The following is a 19,462-nucleotide window of genomic DNA, read 5'->3' as shown; positions in this document are numbered from 1 at the left end:
CGGAGGGCTCTGGTTGTGCGCTCCATGCACGCTCTACGCGTGCGCGTTTAGTTTGTACAGCGATTCTCTATAGTAATGCATTGTTTTTACATTTTGTTGTTTAAAATCATGTTCGCAGTAACTTTATGATTTCGTTATTATCTTAACAAAAACCTTTAAACAAATTGATTGTTTTGATATTAAATTCGATATTTAAAGCCTTGTGAATGTTATACATTTTTTAAGCAAATGACTCGACTCCATACGCTACATAGGCATAGTTGGACACAAACATGGCCGGCGTGCACACCACGTGACTTTCTAAAATCCGTGAACGCAAAGTCGTAACTCTCTCTATATATGGCTCTGGGAGATAGAATGTTATAGCGCCGCCATCGCTAAGAGAAAAAAAGCTAATGTGTAAAAGCAAGGATTTTTAGTCTAAGACATAATTTCCTGCCCTCTAAAATTTACTTTTGCGAATGCACAAAGTAAAATTTAAATAAGACAATTTTTTCTGCTAAGACGGTTTGATAAATAATTTTAAGTTATTTGCTTAAGCACTTAAATATGTCAGTAAAAATATAAGCAAATATTGCCATCTGTTGATCTAGGCCTCCGTGGTTACATAAATTTGAATTGAAATTGAATAAAGAATCTCTATTTAATACTGATGTCTTTCTACCACTGTAGGTTTCTCCCTAATGTATTTTCGTCTGGTTGCTCTGCCATTCGGACTGTGTAGAAAAGATATCTAGGTTCGTCTGCTTTATGGTGGAGTTGGTGGTTATGATACCTGAGTTGAAATCCTGTCATATGTCGGGATTTTTTCTAATGACAAATTACTTGTCGTCGGGCTTTTTTTTATCTTGTGTATTTATGTTTGGACTACCACGTGCTGACCAATGGAGAAGTGCGAACTCGAGATTGGTAGACGATTGCTTTGTTTTCTTTAGTATTTATTTTGCGGTTTGGATATGACGTTCAATAAATCCATTCCGTTGGGGCCATCTTGGAAAAGATGTTGCACTATGCTGTATAGAAAAACAATTTTTTTTTCTGTACAAGTGCGTTTACTATGATTGCGCTATAATAAGTTGCATAACACCTGTGTATCTAGCCAACTTAGCAATAGTTGATACGCTGTATTTAATTTTGGCCCCAATTGCAGTGTGGAGAGTCGAGTTCATTCCAGTAGCATTTCCTCTTTTACTCTCTACGACTGATTTAGTTGGAAGCCACAGCTGGATATGTGGACTGTTGTGCTATTTTTCTAATAGTTCCGTGCATGTAGGCATTTTAACAATTACGTGGCTTCCATCGAACGTTATATGGCAGTTAGTAAACCATGTAAGTTTAAAACAAGTGGATTCGGTACTCTCTCCGTAAAAATATGTATAGTTATATGGATTGTTAGTTTGATGTTGAATGGTGTACTGCTGATTGTTTACAAACAAGTATGTAGTGCGGTCTTTATCTGATATGCATAATGGCGACTTATATTGTGCAACTATATGTCTTTTCAAGCAAAGTTACATTAAACTATTAATTACGATTTGTGGCCGTTAAACTTTACTGTAACTATGATTTTGATTATAATTATGGTGATTTTATACTCACTTATGCTCTTTTCTGTTCGAAAATCCCGCAAAGTAATGCCGAATTTATGCAACACTGACCCACGTTCTAAATCTGAAAAGAAAATATTTTGGACAGGTTTTGTGACAGTCACCGTTTATGTTTTCTGTACGATACCGTTTAATTTGTTTGGAATACTATTCTATTATAGTATTCTGGGATCGGATAAATTTTGGTTTGTGTATTCATGTATTCTGGGATTATATATATATTTTCTGTAAATCCTTTGATATATAATGTAGTAAATGAAAATTTTAGACAGGCATTTGTTGACATTTTCTACAGCAAAATCCGGAAAAAATAAATGATGTGTTTAAAATAAGTAAGTAAGTGGTTCTATGTGGAAAATTATGCTTTAATCATTACGTTTAATTTCCAATGAAGAATTTATTATTGAAAGTTTGAAAGTAAGATAATGAAATAATAATATTCACAACTAATAATTTAGTAGATGACGTGTTTTTGTTAGGTTTCCTTCGTGTACAAAAATAAAACAGTGTTTAAATAACTATTTTGTTTTAACATTGGTGTCATGTAGATCTGTTTAGTGATAATGGCTGGAATGATGATGATGCCAGTGATGAAAAATAATCATGATAGCAATGATAATTATAAATATACCAATAAAGAAAAGTCTTGCAAAACGATATAATTACAGCGAATGTAAATGAAAAAAACAACAAAAGAATTAAATGTATGACAAGGCAGATCACTGGTTGTGCTACTGTAGTTCAATAGCATAAATTAAAATTGTTTATTTGCTGTTCTTAAAATGTCATTAAAAGTCTACAAATTAATTTCATATGGAATTTCAAATGTTATACGTCATTGGCCTGATACTCAAAAGGAGTATATCTTATTGAACAAGGCGATATTATAGAATAATTAATGTTTATACGTTTAGGATCGTGTTGTATGTGGTTGCTTATTAGAGACTTTACGAAACTGGACGGGAAGCCACAGCACGGTGCTCATGAATAATTTATGCATGAGCTTTAACAAAGTGGGCGGAGCTTAGCGTGAAATTCTGTCTTCTTAACTTTTTGAGTACGATAAAGTTGGCATTTTCATATTTACGGAGAACGACTAGAAATAATTTACAAATAACCTTATATATACAGTTTCAATAAACTTATAAGTGGAATTTCCGAAACTCTAAATAACATTTTAACTTCTAATTTAATTGTTTAACGAAATATAATAATAATAATAACAATACTATTGGGTTAAAATGGCTGTTAAAAGCAATACATTTTGTACGGCCCCCTACTAGCTAAGAACGCTAGGCCTATGCTGTACCACCAGTCCAGGGCCAAGAGACAGTGGAGGGAGAGAGATACTTCTGTTCTAGCTGGGCCAAACACCCAATTTCAATACAGCCATATCTAGTAAGTAGCATAACTACTGCCATTAGTATCTAGGTAGGCCCCTTGGCTAGCCTTAGTAGGTTGTCTCTATCTGGCCGCTCGGCGTCTTCGCGCAAGAGTGCGTAACTAATGAAACGGCTATGTCGCCTGTTTTTTACGCTCTAGCGAACACAGAATCTCCGTCGTCCTCCCGTCCCTATTGTATAACAAGAACGAACGCGCATATAACGACATTTTACGGCCATTTAACGAAATTCAAAGAACATATACCACAATTAGTGTTCAATAGAGTACTTATTGAATATTATGTGAGCAACAATCCAATCAAATGACAATTTTACCGAGGTGTGTTATAAAACATAACAAAAATAGCCGTTATGAAAGTTTCAGCAACAATCAATTAAAAATATATTTACGAGTACCTTATTTGATAGCGATATCCCTAGAACACAGGGCCTCTCATATACGGCCTGTACAATTTCTGAAAATTATTTTCTCTTCAACTTAAACAATTTACCTTATATCACGCACTTATACACTTACTAACAACCAAATCGATTTACTGGCTTCGTTGATGACACAGTGATGTCGATTTCATATGCAGTAATATATAACTCTTCCCTTATTCCAGTAAGAATCCAACTTCTGGTACCTATAGTATTCTGTATAGGGCCTATCATTTGTACAGTATCATTAGGCCTAGATTGTTTTTCGAAATGGTAACATTAGTCATGTTGATATAAAGTTTGCGGTACACCACGTATATTAGTTCTATTCTTTCGATCAATATGCTCATTCTTACTCCTGAAGACGATCAAAGCATATTGACCAAAACGTCGAGAAACTAAACAGTTATTTTCAGAACTAGTATACGTGGTGTACAACATTTGATTTCGCCATGCAAACAATATAACATTAGTCATGAATACTAAATTCCAGCCACTGTCTAAAAACTACATTTCGTCAACCATTAATTGAAGGGTAGATATTCGTCCTGTTTTTATTAAATATTCATGCCGTAAATGCTTTGATATATATCAATATGAAACTTTCATACAATTATTGGTTGATTTAAATATTTCAATATTCTTAAATCATACTGCAGTTGTGCTAAGTAGTGGCCTTTGACCGTCTATTGTCAGTTCCGTTTTTTAGTAAACAAATCATTTTCCAGATGACCTCTTATTATATAAAGTGGTGTGGACTTGATCATCTTTAACTGTATTTCCACAGATCATCACTTATAACTTTGAGTGAGTAACTCTACCAAACCGTCGTAATTGTTTACTTTTATTAGCTGTTTTCTATGGAATACAATTTATTTTTATTGATTGTTTCTATGTAATTGAGGAGATGAGGAGAATATGAATGTGGACATTGCAATAAATAACAAGATGTTAATTTCAGCTGGCAATACATCATATCATTTACCGGAATCTAAATACATGAATTCAACATCTAACACGAGCCAATATGATGATGTCATTGGTATGTACCTGGACAGAGATTTTGAGATGATGTTGCTTAGTTATGTAACTTATATTATGATCGCTTTTGGTATTATCGGCAACATGATGACATTTATCGTTATAGTAAGTAAACTGCGCAAATCAGTGTACGTGTATCTAGCCAACCTGGCAATAGCTGATACGTTGTATCTAATTGTGTCGCCCATTGAAATGACAACCTATAAGGAACTTATTCCGATACCAGATTATAATACTTCTGATGTCGAAAGGAATTGGATTTGTGGACTTCTAGCATACCTTCCTTTTAGTGCTGGGCATGCAGCCATATTAACCATTTTTTGGCTTTCTGTTGAACGCTATATGGCAATTTGTAGACCTTACTGGTTTCAAAGAAGTGGATTTGGTACTCTTTCTAGATCCGTAATAGTCTGTACAATTATATGGATTTTCAGTTTGACAGTGAATACTGTAATATTTGTTTACAAGTACCGAGCAACCGTCAATTTTCCTTGGCCAGATATGTATAGAGGTATCTCAAATCGTTCAACTATACTGTTTTATTAACCCAACCTACTATAAACTTTTTAGAATTTTGTGGATACTGCAATTTACGATTTGTATGGTGTTACTTGTGATCATGTTAGTTTTATATTTGCTCATTTTTCATTCATTAAGAAAGTCCCGCAAAATCGTGTCGACTTCATGTGAAACCGACTTACGTTCTAAATCTGAAAGGAAAATACTCTGGACAATTTTCGTGACAGTAGCAACTTATTTTGTATGCATAACACCGTATAGTGTATGTATAACACTATACTTTTTTAATATTCTTAAATCCGATGTAGTTTGGCTCTCAATTTCTCGTTTTGGAGTGGTGTTCAATTCTTCGGTAAACCCATTGATATATAATGTAGTAAATGAAAATTTTAGACAAGCATTTGTTGATATTTTCTACAAGACAATTCGAAGGAAATTAAATGATATATTTTACGATTAGGTGACACGTGCCGCACTTACTGCTAAATGATATTACAGTAGTATTTTTTCTACGGTAAAAACTTAATATTATTAAAGTTGATTAATGAGGTGCAAACAAAACGTTATGAAGTTATGCTACGTATCGCATGGGGTATGAACATAATTATATGTCAGTGTACTACAAGTAAATAGCTTCAAACAAAAACCCGCCGAAAAAGATAAACTTTGGACATACGCAATGCAAAATCAAGAATTATCAGAGACCAGGACGTCATTTTTACAGGATAAAAAGTTTGGTTGGACAACCTATTCGTAAGAAATTCTCAATTAACTAAAGTGCTGGCCAATAGAGAATGCGAACTCGAGATTGGTAGACGATTGCTTTGTTTTCTTTAGTTTTCATTTTACAGTTTGGATTTGACATTCAATAAATCCATTCTGTTGAGGCCATCTTTGAAAAGATTCTGCGTGGTCGAAACTTCGCAAATTCTTGAAACTAGAATAATTGTCTCTGAATATTTCTGAAAATACCCAGATATGTGGAAGGTACCTAATTCAGTGCAAGTTTGTTGCATCACTTTAACAATTGTTTTTGGAGAATTTGATATTCCAAACAAATTTATAAGGAAAAATCGGTTACCGGAATCTGAATACAAGAATTCAACATCGAGTCAATATGATGATATCATTGGTATGTACCTGGACAGAGATTTTGAGATGAAGTTGCTTAGTTATGTAACTTATATTATGATCGCTTTTGGTATTATCAGCAACATAATTGCATTTTTTGTAATAGTAAGTAAACTGCGCAAATCAGTGTACGTGTATCTAGCAAATTTGGCAATAGCTGATACGGTATATTTAATTGTGTCGCCCATTGATATGAGCACATATAAGGAACTAATTATATTGCCAAAAAAGTATACCATAATTGATGATGTACAAAAGAATTTGTTGTGTGGACTACCAGGTTACCTCCTTTTTATTGCGTCAGATGTTGCCATTTTAACCATTTTATGGCTTTCCGTTGAACGTTATATGGCAGTTTGCAGACCTTACAAGTTTCAAACAAGTCAATTTGGTACTCTCTCCGTATCCGTAAAAGTCTGTGTAATTATATGGATTTTCAGTTTGTCTGTGGATACTACAGCATTTGTTTATAGGTACCGAGCAATTGTTATTTTTCCATGGCCTGATATGTATAAAGGTATCTCTAATCAATCAACTATATGTGTTATTAAGCCAAGTTATTTTAAACTATGTAGAATTTTGTGGATGCTGCACTTTACGATTATTATGGTGTTAATTGTGAATATTTTAGTTTTATATTCGCGCATTGTCTATGCATTAAGAAAGTCCCGTAATATCGTTCCAAATACATGCGAACCACGTTCAAAATCTGAGAAGAAAATTCTATGGACGATTTTTGTGACATTCACACTTTATGTTGTTTGCATATCACCATATACAGTGTGGTTAATGTTATACCTTTTTAAAATTCTTGAATACGATATATTTTGGCTCTCAATGTGTCGTTTTGGAATGTTGTTAATGTATCTATAAATCCTGTAATATATAATGTAGTGAATGAAAGTTTTAGACAAGTATTTGTTGACGTTTTCTACAAGAAAATTCTAAGGAAATTAAATGATATATTTTATTATTAATGGGTATGTATCATCGTTATCGCTAAATAATATTCACATCTTTTGCTGCGGTGAAACTTGGATGCTTAATAATAAATGACGTTTGACTGAGTATGGTGTTGGCGTAGAATACTACTCATCTGGAGTATGAAAAAAGCTGATGCCTATGTAGAAAAATTACTTACAAGTTTCAAACAAGTCAATTTGGTGCTCTCTCAAGATCCGTGAAAGGATATGTAATTATATGGATTTTCAGTTTGTCTGTGAATACAATTATATTTGCTTATAGGTACCAAGCAACCATCATATTTGCTTGGCCAGATATGTATAGAGATATCTCAAACCATGCAACTGTATGTATTATTAAACAAAGCTACGAAAAACTTTGTACAATTTTTTGGATTCTACAATTTACAGTGACTATATTGCTAATTGTGATTATTGTAGCTGTATGTTTCCTTATGATTTATTTATTAAAAAATCTCAGAACATCACGGTGCCAAATCCATGCGATACTGACCCACGATCAAAATCTGAGTGGAAAATATTGTGGACGGTTTTTGTGACAGTTACAGTTTATGTTATCTGCATGACACCAATGTATGTGTTTGGCATTATGTACTTGTTTGATATTCTTGGATCGAATATTTTTTGGTTTTTCATTATGTGTCGTTTTGGAATATATATAAATTCGTCTATAAACCCTTTGATATATAATGTAGTTAATGAAAGTTTTAGACAAGCATTTGTTGATGTCTTCTTTAGAAAAAGATTAGTAGATAATAAATAAAATTACCACCATTTAGGTGACACTTACTCACGCTTACTAAATATTATACAGTAGATTTAGTTTTAAACTTCTTTTTCTAATCTAATTTTGTATTTACTAGCTTCAACAATCTCGCTACAAAGGTGAGATTTCTTACTTTTACTATTGGCTATATACTCACAATTTCTTTTAAACGTTATCTGACAGTTTATAAATTTGATTTAGTAATCCATTTAGATCTGTAAACGTTTGTTCAATTATTGTTTTAAAATATTATTTTATAAAATCTATATAATGTTTGTATTACGAAAGGTTGTAGGCTATGCTTTCTTTGCTTATGTTTCATTGTGTTATTCCTTGCATCATAAAATGAAAGCAAATTTCATTGTAAATAATATTGTAGTATTGTATTGTACTCTATTGTGCGGAAGGATGTGGTAAATAATTTCAGAAGTAAAGAAAGGGTTAATAGTAGATTGTCCAGCGTGGCCAAGCTATATGATATACTGTTCCAATTGTTTTACTGTCATTATATCTATATGAAGTATGTACACAAGTTATAGAAACTTGTACTATTGTTTAACACACTCACTGTCAATAGTTATAGAAACTGGTACCAATTGTTTTATGCATAACTCAATGTTACTAGTTATAGAAAATGTTACCTTTGTTTCACTATGAACTCGCTATAGATTCAGAAATTATTGTATGTACGATTACGCTAAATTCAATGTCACTATTACAGATATAGAAACTTGTACCATTTTTTGATGCTGAACTCACTTTCACTTTAGGTATAGAAACTTGTACAAATGTTGTGCGCTGAATACACGGTAACTAATAGAGAAACTTGTAGGCCTACCAATGTTTTACGCTGAACCTGTGTGATTGTTGTAGTTACATTCGTTTTTGATTTGATTTGATTTATTCAATATCGACTCATTACAATTACAACAGAATACAAAAAAATACAAAAAGAAAACAAAAAGCCAGGATTGTCAAAAGCGAACCCAATCACTGTTTAAAAACTTTCCTTTAACAGAAATAAAATATAATATAAATATAATATTTATTATATATATATATATTATATAAATAATAATAAAAATAAATAAATATAATATTATTGTCTATTAATAACTCCTGCTTAGGTACTTATATTTTTTATAGCAAAATTCACAAAATGAAATGGGTTTGTTTTAAAAAATATTCTGATACATTGATAACGATGTTACCTACTACGAAGCTTTCAGATAAGCAGTCGTTTATGCTGGCGTCATGTAAACTCATTTATTTACGGAATAATAAGTAATTATTCTAAGGAAGATAATGAATTATGAATCATAATTGTATTATTAAATATTAAGCAGATTACCAATAAGTAATGATGTTTGTTTACATTGATTTCTGCACGCAATAAAACAATTGCTCAAAACATTTATTCTCATAGTAATTGTTTGAAAGTCAATAATAATGATGACGATGATGGTGATGATGATGATGATGATGATGATGATGATTTTGACGACGATGACGAACACAATGATGCTGTGTTGGCGGTGCTATCCTTTAAACATTATCATTAAGATCCAGGAAAACAGCTGCAACAAAATTAATCATGGTTTACTACAAAAGTGGGATCACAAAAACAACAATTGACCGTACTTTCAGAAAAAGTACTGGAATAAATTGCCAACATTATTGACATAGGCTATTGTTTAGAAAATTCTTCTATAAATAACGTAGCCCATGATGCTTTCAGATAACCTTTCGTTGAGTTGGAGTTTCGCCTACAAGAATGAATAATATATTTCAGATTAGAATGAATAATATATTTCAACATCGATTGATCATTTTCCAGATGTTCCAATTGTCAAATCAAATCGGTTTCAAGCTGGTGTATAACGAGATGTAAACATTTTTAAACATCTTTCGGCGAATAAACCACCACTGAAGAAGTAAGAATTGCAAAGTAACCTTTCCAACCGGTATTAGGCCTACATTCGTCGTAGTAGTTCAATTATTGTATTGGTAACAAATTGAACTGAGAGAAGAGAGTATGAATGTAAACATTTTCAATAATAATAAGACGTCATATTCAAGAGAAAATACTTCATTTTATGATGTACCGGACTCTGAATACGGGAATTCGACGTTTAATACGAGTCAATATGATGATATCATTGATATGTTCCTGAATACAGATGTTGAAAAGATGGTGTTTATGTATGCGATTCATATTGTGATATTTTTTGGTATTGTCGGCAACATAATGATATTTATCGTTATAGTAAGTAAACTACGAACATCAGTGTACGTTTATCTAGCAAACTTGGCAATAGCTGATACGATATTTTTAATTGCAACGCCCATTGAAATGAGAAATTTTAAGGAACTTATCCCGATATCAAATTATAGTATTGATGATTTAGAAAGGAATTGGATTTGTGGACTTCAAGGTTACCTTCCATTTAGTGCTGCACTTGCAGCCTTTTTAACAATTGTTTGGCTTTCTGTTGAACGCTATATGGCAATTTGTAGACCTTACTGGTTTCAAAGAAGTGGATTTGGTGCTCTTTCTAGATCCGTAATAGTCTGTACAATTATATGGATTTTCAGTTTTTCTGTGAATACTGTAATATTTGTTTACAAGTACCGAGCAACCGTCAATTTTCCTTGGCCTGATATGTATAGAGGTATCTCAAATCGTGCAACTATATGTCTTATTAAGCCAACCTATTATAAACTTTGTAGAATTTTGTGGACACTGCAATTTACGATTTGTATGGTGTTAATTGTGATTATGTTAGTTTTATATTTGCTCATTTTTTATTCATTAAGAAAGTCCCGCAAAACCGTGCCGACTTCATGTGAAACCGACTTACGTTCTAAATCTGAGAAGAAAATACTCTGGACAGTTTTTGTGACAGTCACAGTTTATGTTATATGCTTATCACCGTATATTATATGTTCAATACTAAACGTTTTTCATATTCTTGAATCCGATATAGTATGGCTCTTAATTTCTCGTACTGGGATGTTGTTCAATTCTTCTGTAAATCCTTTGATATATAATGTAGTAAATGAAAGTTTTAGACAAGCATTTGTTGACGTGTTTTACAGCAAACCCCGAAGCAAATTAAACGATATATTTCAATATTAATTTCACATATCACTCTTTATCGGTCAAAATATATGAAGAAATTGCTTTAACATGTTATACATATTTTGCTCATTAAACACAATTGCTCATTATAAACAACTTTGGAAGAAGTTATGTTAACAATATTACACATATAAAGTACCGTAATTACCACGAAGATACTTTTAAAATATTTAAAAATATATCCAAAGAATAAAGTCTGGCACAATCAGTCAGCAACATGTATACAAAAAGAAAGTAAGATAAGGTATGACATGGCAGATGGAAATAAACTGGTTTTGTTGTCAAATTTACAATAATGTGGATTAAACCCAGTTCCCAATTTTAATTAATGTAATTTGTACGAATGTTTCCATAAATTATAATTATATTGTGTTTGATATAAATAAAATAAAAAAAATTGATAATTATCATAAACAGCCGTCCAATTACACAGACGAGCGGTAACGGTAAGCGGAAAGCCGCGTAGCTTGTCCCACTTAGAATCTGTATTCCTGAGCGGAAACCGCCCGTCCGCTCCGCGTTGTGTGTAAATGGTCATAAGGAATAACATAGATTCTATATTTCTATTACCGTTACCGCTCGTCTGTGTAAATTGGCCTTTAGTGAATTTGAGATGTTGAGTACCAAACATATTACAATATTATAGGCTACATGTACCTAGAAATGGTGTAATGACGCGTCGGATTAAAAGTAAAAATTATCCTAAATTAAATTATATAGTATTTTATTATAATTATAAAGTTAATAAGTCCGGAAAGTTTACTTAACTTATAATTATTGTACTTATATGTATTGACAATAGGTAAATGTAATAAAATGTACAATGAACATTTAATATTTGAGCTTGCATGTCTATTATTTTTTTTTATATTTTTAAAAATGTTATCTGAAAAGCAAATAATTGTAATAAAACGGAATTGTAGTCAACGCACTGTAAAGGAGCCATAAATAATAATAAATATATATATAGTGAATATATTATTGTTAATATACTTACTGTTGTTTGTATTATTTAAATAATATTGGGTGATTTGATTTGAATTTATTTTGAAAATAATTGTAAAAAAAAATACGTACAAAGTGATGACATTAACATACATACATTACAATTATAGAAGATTTTCCAGGATAGTGTGTTATTACCAAAACACACATACACAAAATGTTTTCGTACGGAGAATGATCAAGCATCAAGTGACGTCCCCGGAACTACAAACAACATAAATAGTCTGCATTTTTAAATTGCATATTTCCTTGGTATTTTATACGTGATTTCAACATTTTCGTAAGACTGGCAGTGTTTTACCACTCCATTGAGTTCACTTTACAAGCAAAATAATCAAAGACTGGCAGTGTTTTATCACTCCATTAAATTCACTTTACAAGCAAAGTAATCTGAGACTGACAGTGTTTTATCAATCCGTGGAGTTCACTCTACAAGCAAAGTAATCGGTATTGATAAAAGAGAATATGAATGTGGAGATTTTCGAAAATAACAAGATTTTATTGTTAGCAGACAATACAACACCATATGATTTACCGGAATCTGAATACATGAATTCATCGTCTGAAACGAGTCAATATGATGATGTCATTCGTATGTACCTGAATAGAGATTTTGGGATGATGGTTCTTAATTATGTGATTAATATTGTGGTCACATTTGGTGTTATCGGCAACATTATGACATTTATCGTTATAGTAAGTAAACTGCAAAAATCAGTTTACGTCTATCTAACCAATTTAGCAATAGCTGAAACGTTGTATTTAATCATGTCGCCCTTTGAAATGTCAAAATATAAAGAACTTATTCCGATACCAAATTATAATACTTCTGATGTAGAAAGGCATTGGATTTGTGGACTTCTAGTATACCTTCCTTTTAGTGCGAACTCGAGATTGGTAGACGATTGCTTTGTTTTCTTTAGTATTTATTTTCAAGTTTGGATGTGACATTCAATAAATCAATTCTGTTGAGGCCATCTTTGAAAAGATTCTGCGTGGTCGAAACTCCAAGCATTCGCAAACTCATGAAACTAGAATAATTGTTATTTGTCTCTGAATATTTCTGAAAATACCCAGATATGTTTAAGGTACCGCCTAATCCCAGACCAAGTCTATTTTTTATTTTGCTACTTGACTCTACATCTAAAGCTTTAACTTAAATTTAAATGTACGTTAAAAAAAAAACATTTTCAATTGCAATTTATCGTAATTATTTTTCACATTTTCCTTGTTTTATATATAAAGCACAGCACTTTAAAAAATGTTTTTGGAGAATTTGGTATTCCAAACAAAGTTATAGGTAAAAATGGGTTACTTGGAGTTTCCACCAATGCTATGATGTGTACAAAAAACATTTTTGTTTGTGCACAAGTTTGTGTAATATGTTGGCGCTATAATAAGTTCATTTGCGTAACACACAATACACTATTCCTATACAAAGGTACAATAAACGATTCACTTTAGCATTAGGCAATGTCCGTATCAATCTTTACATTAATAATCTCCACTTAGTTTGAAAAAAGATTAAATTATTTACCAGAAATCGTATGTACGTCTCATTACAAATTTGTTTGCAATTGGCACGCCCGCCTTATGATAGAAACACCATTTACCAGATCAGATAAACTTAGTATTACTAAGTAGGAGCCGTTGACCGCGTGTAATAGTCAGTTCCGGTTTTTAGTAAACAAATCTTTTTCCAGATGACTTTATTATATAAAGTGGTGTTAACTTGTTGATCATCTTTACCGTATTGCCGCAGACCACTACGTAGAACGGACAGTGTTTTATCACTCCGTGGTGGTCACATACCATTGTAATTGTTTACTTTTATTAGCTTTATATTTTCTATGGAATACAATTTATTTTGATTGATTGCTTATATGTAATTGAGGAGATGAGAATATGAATGTGGACATAAATAAATTGCAAGATGTCAATTTCAGCTGACAATACATCATATCATTTACCGGAATCTGAATACATGAATTCAACATCTAATACGAGCCAATATGATGATGTCATTGGTATGTACATGGACAGAGATTTTGAGATGATGTTGCTTAATTATGTAATCAATATTATCATCGCTTTTGGTATTATCAGCAACATAATGGCATTTTTTGTAATAGTAAGTAAACTGCGCAAATCAGTGTACGTGTATCTAGCCAATTTGGCAATAGCTGATACGTTATATCTAATCGTGTCACCCATTGATATGAGCACACATAAGGAACTAATTCTATTGCCAAAAAAGTATACCATAATTGATGATGTACAAAAGAATGTGTTGTGTGGACTACCAGCTTACCTCCTTTTTATTGCTGCAGATGTGGCCATATTAACCATTTTTTGGCTTTCAATTGAACGCTATATGGCAGTTTGTAGACCTTATCAGTTTCAAGAAAGTAAGTTTGGTACTCTCTCGAGATCAGTAATAGTCTGTACAATTATATGGGTTTTCAGTTTTTCTGTGAATACTGTAATATTTATTTACAAGTACCGAGCAACCGTCAATTTTCCTTGGCCTGATATGTATAGAGGTATCTCAAATCGTGCAACTATATGTCTTATTAAGCCAACCTATTATAAACTTTGTAGAATTTTGTGGACACTGCAATTTACGATTTGTATGGTGTTAATTGTGATTATGTTAGTTTTATATTCGCAAAACCGTGCCGACTTCATGTGAAACCGACTTACGTTCTAAATCTGAGAAGAAAATACTCTGGACAGTTTTTGTGACAGTCACAGTTTATGTTATATGCTTATCACCGTATATGTTCAATACTAAACGTTTTTCATATTCTTGAATCCGATATAGTATGGCTCTTAATTTCTCGTACTGGGATGTTGTTCAATTCTTCTGTAAATCCTTTGATATATAATGTAGTAAATGAAAGTTTTAGACAAGCATTTGTTGACGTGTTTTACAGCAAACCCCGAAGCAAATTAAACGATATATTTCACTATTAAGTTGCACATATCACTCTTTATCGGTCAAAATATATGAAGAAATTGCTTTAACATGTTATACATATTTTGCTCATTAAACACAATTGCTCATTATAAACAACTTTGGAAGAAGTTATGTTAACAATATTACACATATAATGTACCGTACTAATTACCACGAAGATACTTTTAAAATATTAAAAAATAAATCCAAAGAATAAAGTCTGGCACAATCAGTCAGCAACATGTATACAAAAAGAAAGTAAAATAAGGTATGACATGGCAGATGGAAATAAACTGGTTTTGTTGTCAAATTTACAATAATGTGGATTAAACCCAGTTCCCAATTTTAATTAATGTAATTTGTACGAATGTCTCCATAAATTATAATTATATTGTGTTTGTGATATAAATAAAATTTAAAAAAATGATAATTATCATAAACAGCCGTCCAATTACACAGACGAGCGGTAACGGTAAGCGGAAAGCCGCGTAGCTTGTCCCACTTAGAATCTGTATTCATGAGCGGAAACCGCCCGTCCGCTCCGCGTTGTGTGTAAATGGTCATAAGGAATAACATAGATTCTATATTTCTATTACCGTTACCGCTCGTATGGCCTTTACTGAATTTGAGATGTTGAGTACCAAACATATTACAATATTATAGGCTACTTGTACCTAGAAATGGTGTAATGACGTGTTGGTTTAAAAGTAAAAATTATCCAAAATTAAACTATATAGTATTTTATTATAATATGAAGTTAAAGATGTATTGTCCCCCAAAATCATGAAAAATAAAGATTTTTAAAATTGGACTTTGAATAGGCCATTTTGCAGTTTTAATGGGGGAAAAATTATTTCACCTATAAAAAGACAAAATAAACAGTTAAATTACCCAAAAACTCATTGTCTTCCAGACAATTTGACCATTTTTTGCTTTAAATTACATTTTTCTCAGGTAAATAAATTTTTTTCAGACCCAATTTTTTGTGATAGTGAATAACTTTTATGTGACATTAAAATAACATATTCAACAAAAAAATTAAAAAAAATATTTTTTTAGGGGGACAATATATCTTTAATAAGCCTGGAAAGTTTACTTAACTTATAATTATTGTAAATGTAATAAAATGTACAATGGAAAATTAATATTTGAGCTTGAATGTCTATTATTTTTTTTTAAATTTTATTTTAAAAGCAAATAATTGTAATATTATAAAACGAAATTGTAGTCAACGCACTGTAAAGGAGCCATCAATAATAATAATATATAAAAAATAAGATATTAATATATTATTGTTAATGTACTGTTTATTGTTTGTATATGTATTATTTAAATAATGTTTGGTGATTTGATTTGAATTTATTTGGAAAAGAATTGTAAAAAATACCTACAAAGAGATAACATTAACATACAGACATTACAATTATAGATGATTGTTCAGGATAGTGTGTTATTTCCAAAACACACATACACAAAAAAAATGTAATACCGAGACAAAATATTCCCGTCAGAATTGATTGTACAAACCAGAAAATATTACTTTATTGTTTTTGTTATAAACGAAAATTGAAACATATAGAATATGACGTAATACAATACGATATCTAAGACCATTGGTATATCATCTGCAAAGTTAATACAACCTATTTCCTGTACACATGCATTTATATAACGCCCTTATCTTGTCAAATCTCCAATATGGAAACGTTATACTGTATAGGGAAATGAATATCCAACACATATAATATTTAACTTTATATAGGTCATAATATTTAATCTAATATATAATTAAATTAACTCCTACCCCGTTATCCGGGGAGAGCCAATACATCAGGGGAACTTTTTTCGTACGGAGAATAATCAAGCATCCAGTGACGTCCCCGGAAGTACAAACAACAGAAATAGTCTGCTTTTTAAAATTGCATATTTCCTTGGTATTTTATACGTGATTTCAACATATTCGTAAAACGGACAGAGTTTTATCACTTCGAGGAGTTCACTCTACAAGCAAAATAATCGAAGACTGGCAGAGTTTTTATCACTCCGCGGAATTCACTCTACAAGCAAAGTAATCGGAGACTGACAGTGTTGTATTACATTGCGGAGTTCACTCTACAAGCAAAGTAATCGAAGCCTGACAGAGTTTTTATCACTCCGCGGAGTTCACTCTACAAGCAAAGTAATCGAAGCCTGACAGAGTGTTTTATCACTCGGCGGAGTTCACTCTACAAGCACAGTAATCGGAGACTGACAGTATTTTATCACTTTTCGGAGTTCACTCTACAAGCAAAGTAATCGAAAACTGACAGTGTTTTATCATTACGTGGAGTTCACTCTACAAGCACAGTAATCGAAGACTGACAGTGTTTTATGACTCCGTGGAGTCCAATCTAAAAGCAAATTAATCGAAGACTGACAGTGTTTTATCACTCTGTGGAGTTCACTCTACAAGCAAAGTAATCGAAGCCTGACAGAGTGTTTTATCACTCGGCGGAGTTCACTCTACAAGCAAAGTAATCGGAGACTGACAGTGTTTTATCACTTTTCGGAGTTCACTCTACAAGCAAAGTAATCGAATACTGACAGAGTTTTATCACTCCGCAGAGTTCACTCTACAAGCAAAGTAATCGAAGACTGGCAGTGTTTTATGACTCCGTGGAGTTCAATCTACAAGCAAATTAATCGAAGACTGACAGTGTTTTATCACTCCGTGGAGTTCAGTCTACAAGCAAATTAATCGAAGACTGACAGTATTTTATTACTTCGCGGAGTTCACTCTACAAGCAAAGTAATCGAAGGCTGACCGTCTTTTATCAATCCGTGGAGTTCACTCACCGAGCAAACAAGATGTCAATGTTAGTTGACAATACAACATCATATCATTTACCGGAATCTGAATACATGAATTCAACGTCTGAAACGAGTCAATATGATGATGCCATTGGTATGTACCTGAATAGAGATTTTGGGATGATGGTTCTTAATTATGTGATTAATATTGTGGTCACATTTGGTGTTATCGGCAACATTATGACATTTATCGTTATAGTAAGTAAACTGCACAAAACAGTTTACGTGTATCTAGCCAATTTAGCAATTGCTGATACGTTGTATCTAATCATCTCGCCCTTTGAAATGTCAAAATATAAGGAACTTATTCCGATACCAAATTATAACACTTCTGATGTAGAAAGGAATTGGATTTGTGGACTTCTAGCATACCTTCCTTCTAGTGCTGCACATGTGGCCATATTAACCATTTTTTGGCTTTCAATTGAACGCTATATGGCAGTGTGTAGACCTTATAAGTTTCAAGAAAGTAAATTTGGTACTCTCTTGAGGTCAGTAATAGTCTGTACAATTATATGGATTTTCAGTTTTTCTGTGAATGCTATAGTATTTGTTTACAAGTACCGAGCAACCGTCAATTTCCCTTGGCCAGATATGTATAGAGGTATCTCAAATCGTTCAACTATATGTTTTATTAAGCTAAGCTATTATAAACTTGTTAGGATTCTCTGGACACTGCAATTTACGATTAGTATGGTGTTAATTGTAATTATGTTAGTTTTATATTTTCTCATTTTTTATTCATTAAGAAAGTCCCACAAAATCATGCCGACTTCATGTGAAACCGACTTACGTTCTACATCTGAAAGGAAAATAATCTGGACAATTTTTGTGACAGTAGCAGTTTATTTTGTATGCATGGCACCGTATAATGTATATATAACACTATACTTTTTTAATATTCATAAATGCGATGTAGCTTGGCTCTCAATTTTTCGTTTTGGAATGTTGTTTAATTCATCTATAAATCCTTTAATATATAATGTAGTGAATGAAAGTTTTAGACAAGCATTTTTCGACGTTTTCTACAAGACAATTCGAAGGAAATTAAATTATATATTTAATGATTAATCGGTACGTATCATCGTTATCGCTAAATATTATTCACAGCTTTTGCTGCGATGAAACTTGGATGCTTGATAACAAATAACGTTTGACTGATTATGGTGTGGAGTAGAATGCTACGTATCACATTCAATATGAAATTAACTTATGTCTATTTAGAAATATTTGCAAAGAAGAACTTGCTGAACAAAATCAATGGACATAAAGCTAGAAGAGATGGTATACTATTTCTTTAGAAAAACCAATTTTACACGTAAATCGAGTATTCTCGGAGACAATAGGGAGGTTTCGCAACCTTACGAATACGATAACAAAAACGGATACGTCACACATTTGTGCAACTTTTGAGCTGATCCCCATTTCATATTCGTAAAGCGTTTTCGTGTTGACGAATATCATCAGTCATATTCGTAACTACAAAACGGGTATAGTTTTTGATCTATTTTGCACATTTTGCATTTGAATCATGAACTATTATTATAACATAATTATAGATTTATTGAAAGTAATTTACTAAAAGTAATTTACAAAAATGCCAGGTCAATTTTTTTTTCAATTTTTAAAGTCCTCA

At 32.0% G+C, this 19,462-nt stretch overlaps 2 protein-coding genes across 6 annotated transcripts in view; both read left to right on the top strand.

The window, feature by feature from the left end:
- Positions 1 to 19,462, top strand: part of LOC144838374 (uncharacterized) — a 70,340-nt gene that overhangs the window by 3,084 nt on the left and 47,794 nt on the right. The gene's annotated exons all lie outside the window — the stretch shown is intronic.
- Positions 4,298 to 5,450, top strand: LOC144851703 (kappa-type opioid receptor-like). The gene is made up of 2 exons (XM_078709297.1): positions 4,298 to 4,873; positions 4,971 to 5,450. The coding sequence occupies exons 1-2, from the start codon at positions 4,349 to 4,351 to the stop codon at positions 5,448 to 5,450; spliced, it is 1,005 nt and encodes a 334-aa protein (XP_078565423.1). The 5' UTR covers positions 4,298 to 4,348.

Source organism: Antedon bifida, chromosome 1 (genome assembly GCF_963402885.1).
Source record: "Antedon bifida chromosome 1, ecAntBifi1.1, whole genome shotgun sequence".
Classification (NCBI taxonomy): Eukaryota; Metazoa; Echinodermata; class Crinoidea; order Comatulida; family Antedonidae; genus Antedon; species Antedon bifida.
Note: the sequence above shows the minus strand (reverse complement) of the source record. Positions and strands in the feature narration are given on the sequence as shown.

What these genes read in the sequence shown, in the direction of transcription:
- LOC144851703 (XM_078709297.1), top strand. Translation starts at nt 4,349, where the DNA reads ATGAATGTGGACATTGCAATAAATAACAAGATGTTAATTTCAGCTGGC. An exon ending in TTGGTACTCTTTCTAGATCC is followed by an intron (nt 4,874 to 4,970) that starts GTAATAGTCTGT and finishes TTCCTTGGCCAG; the next exon opens with ATATGTATAGAGGTATCTCA.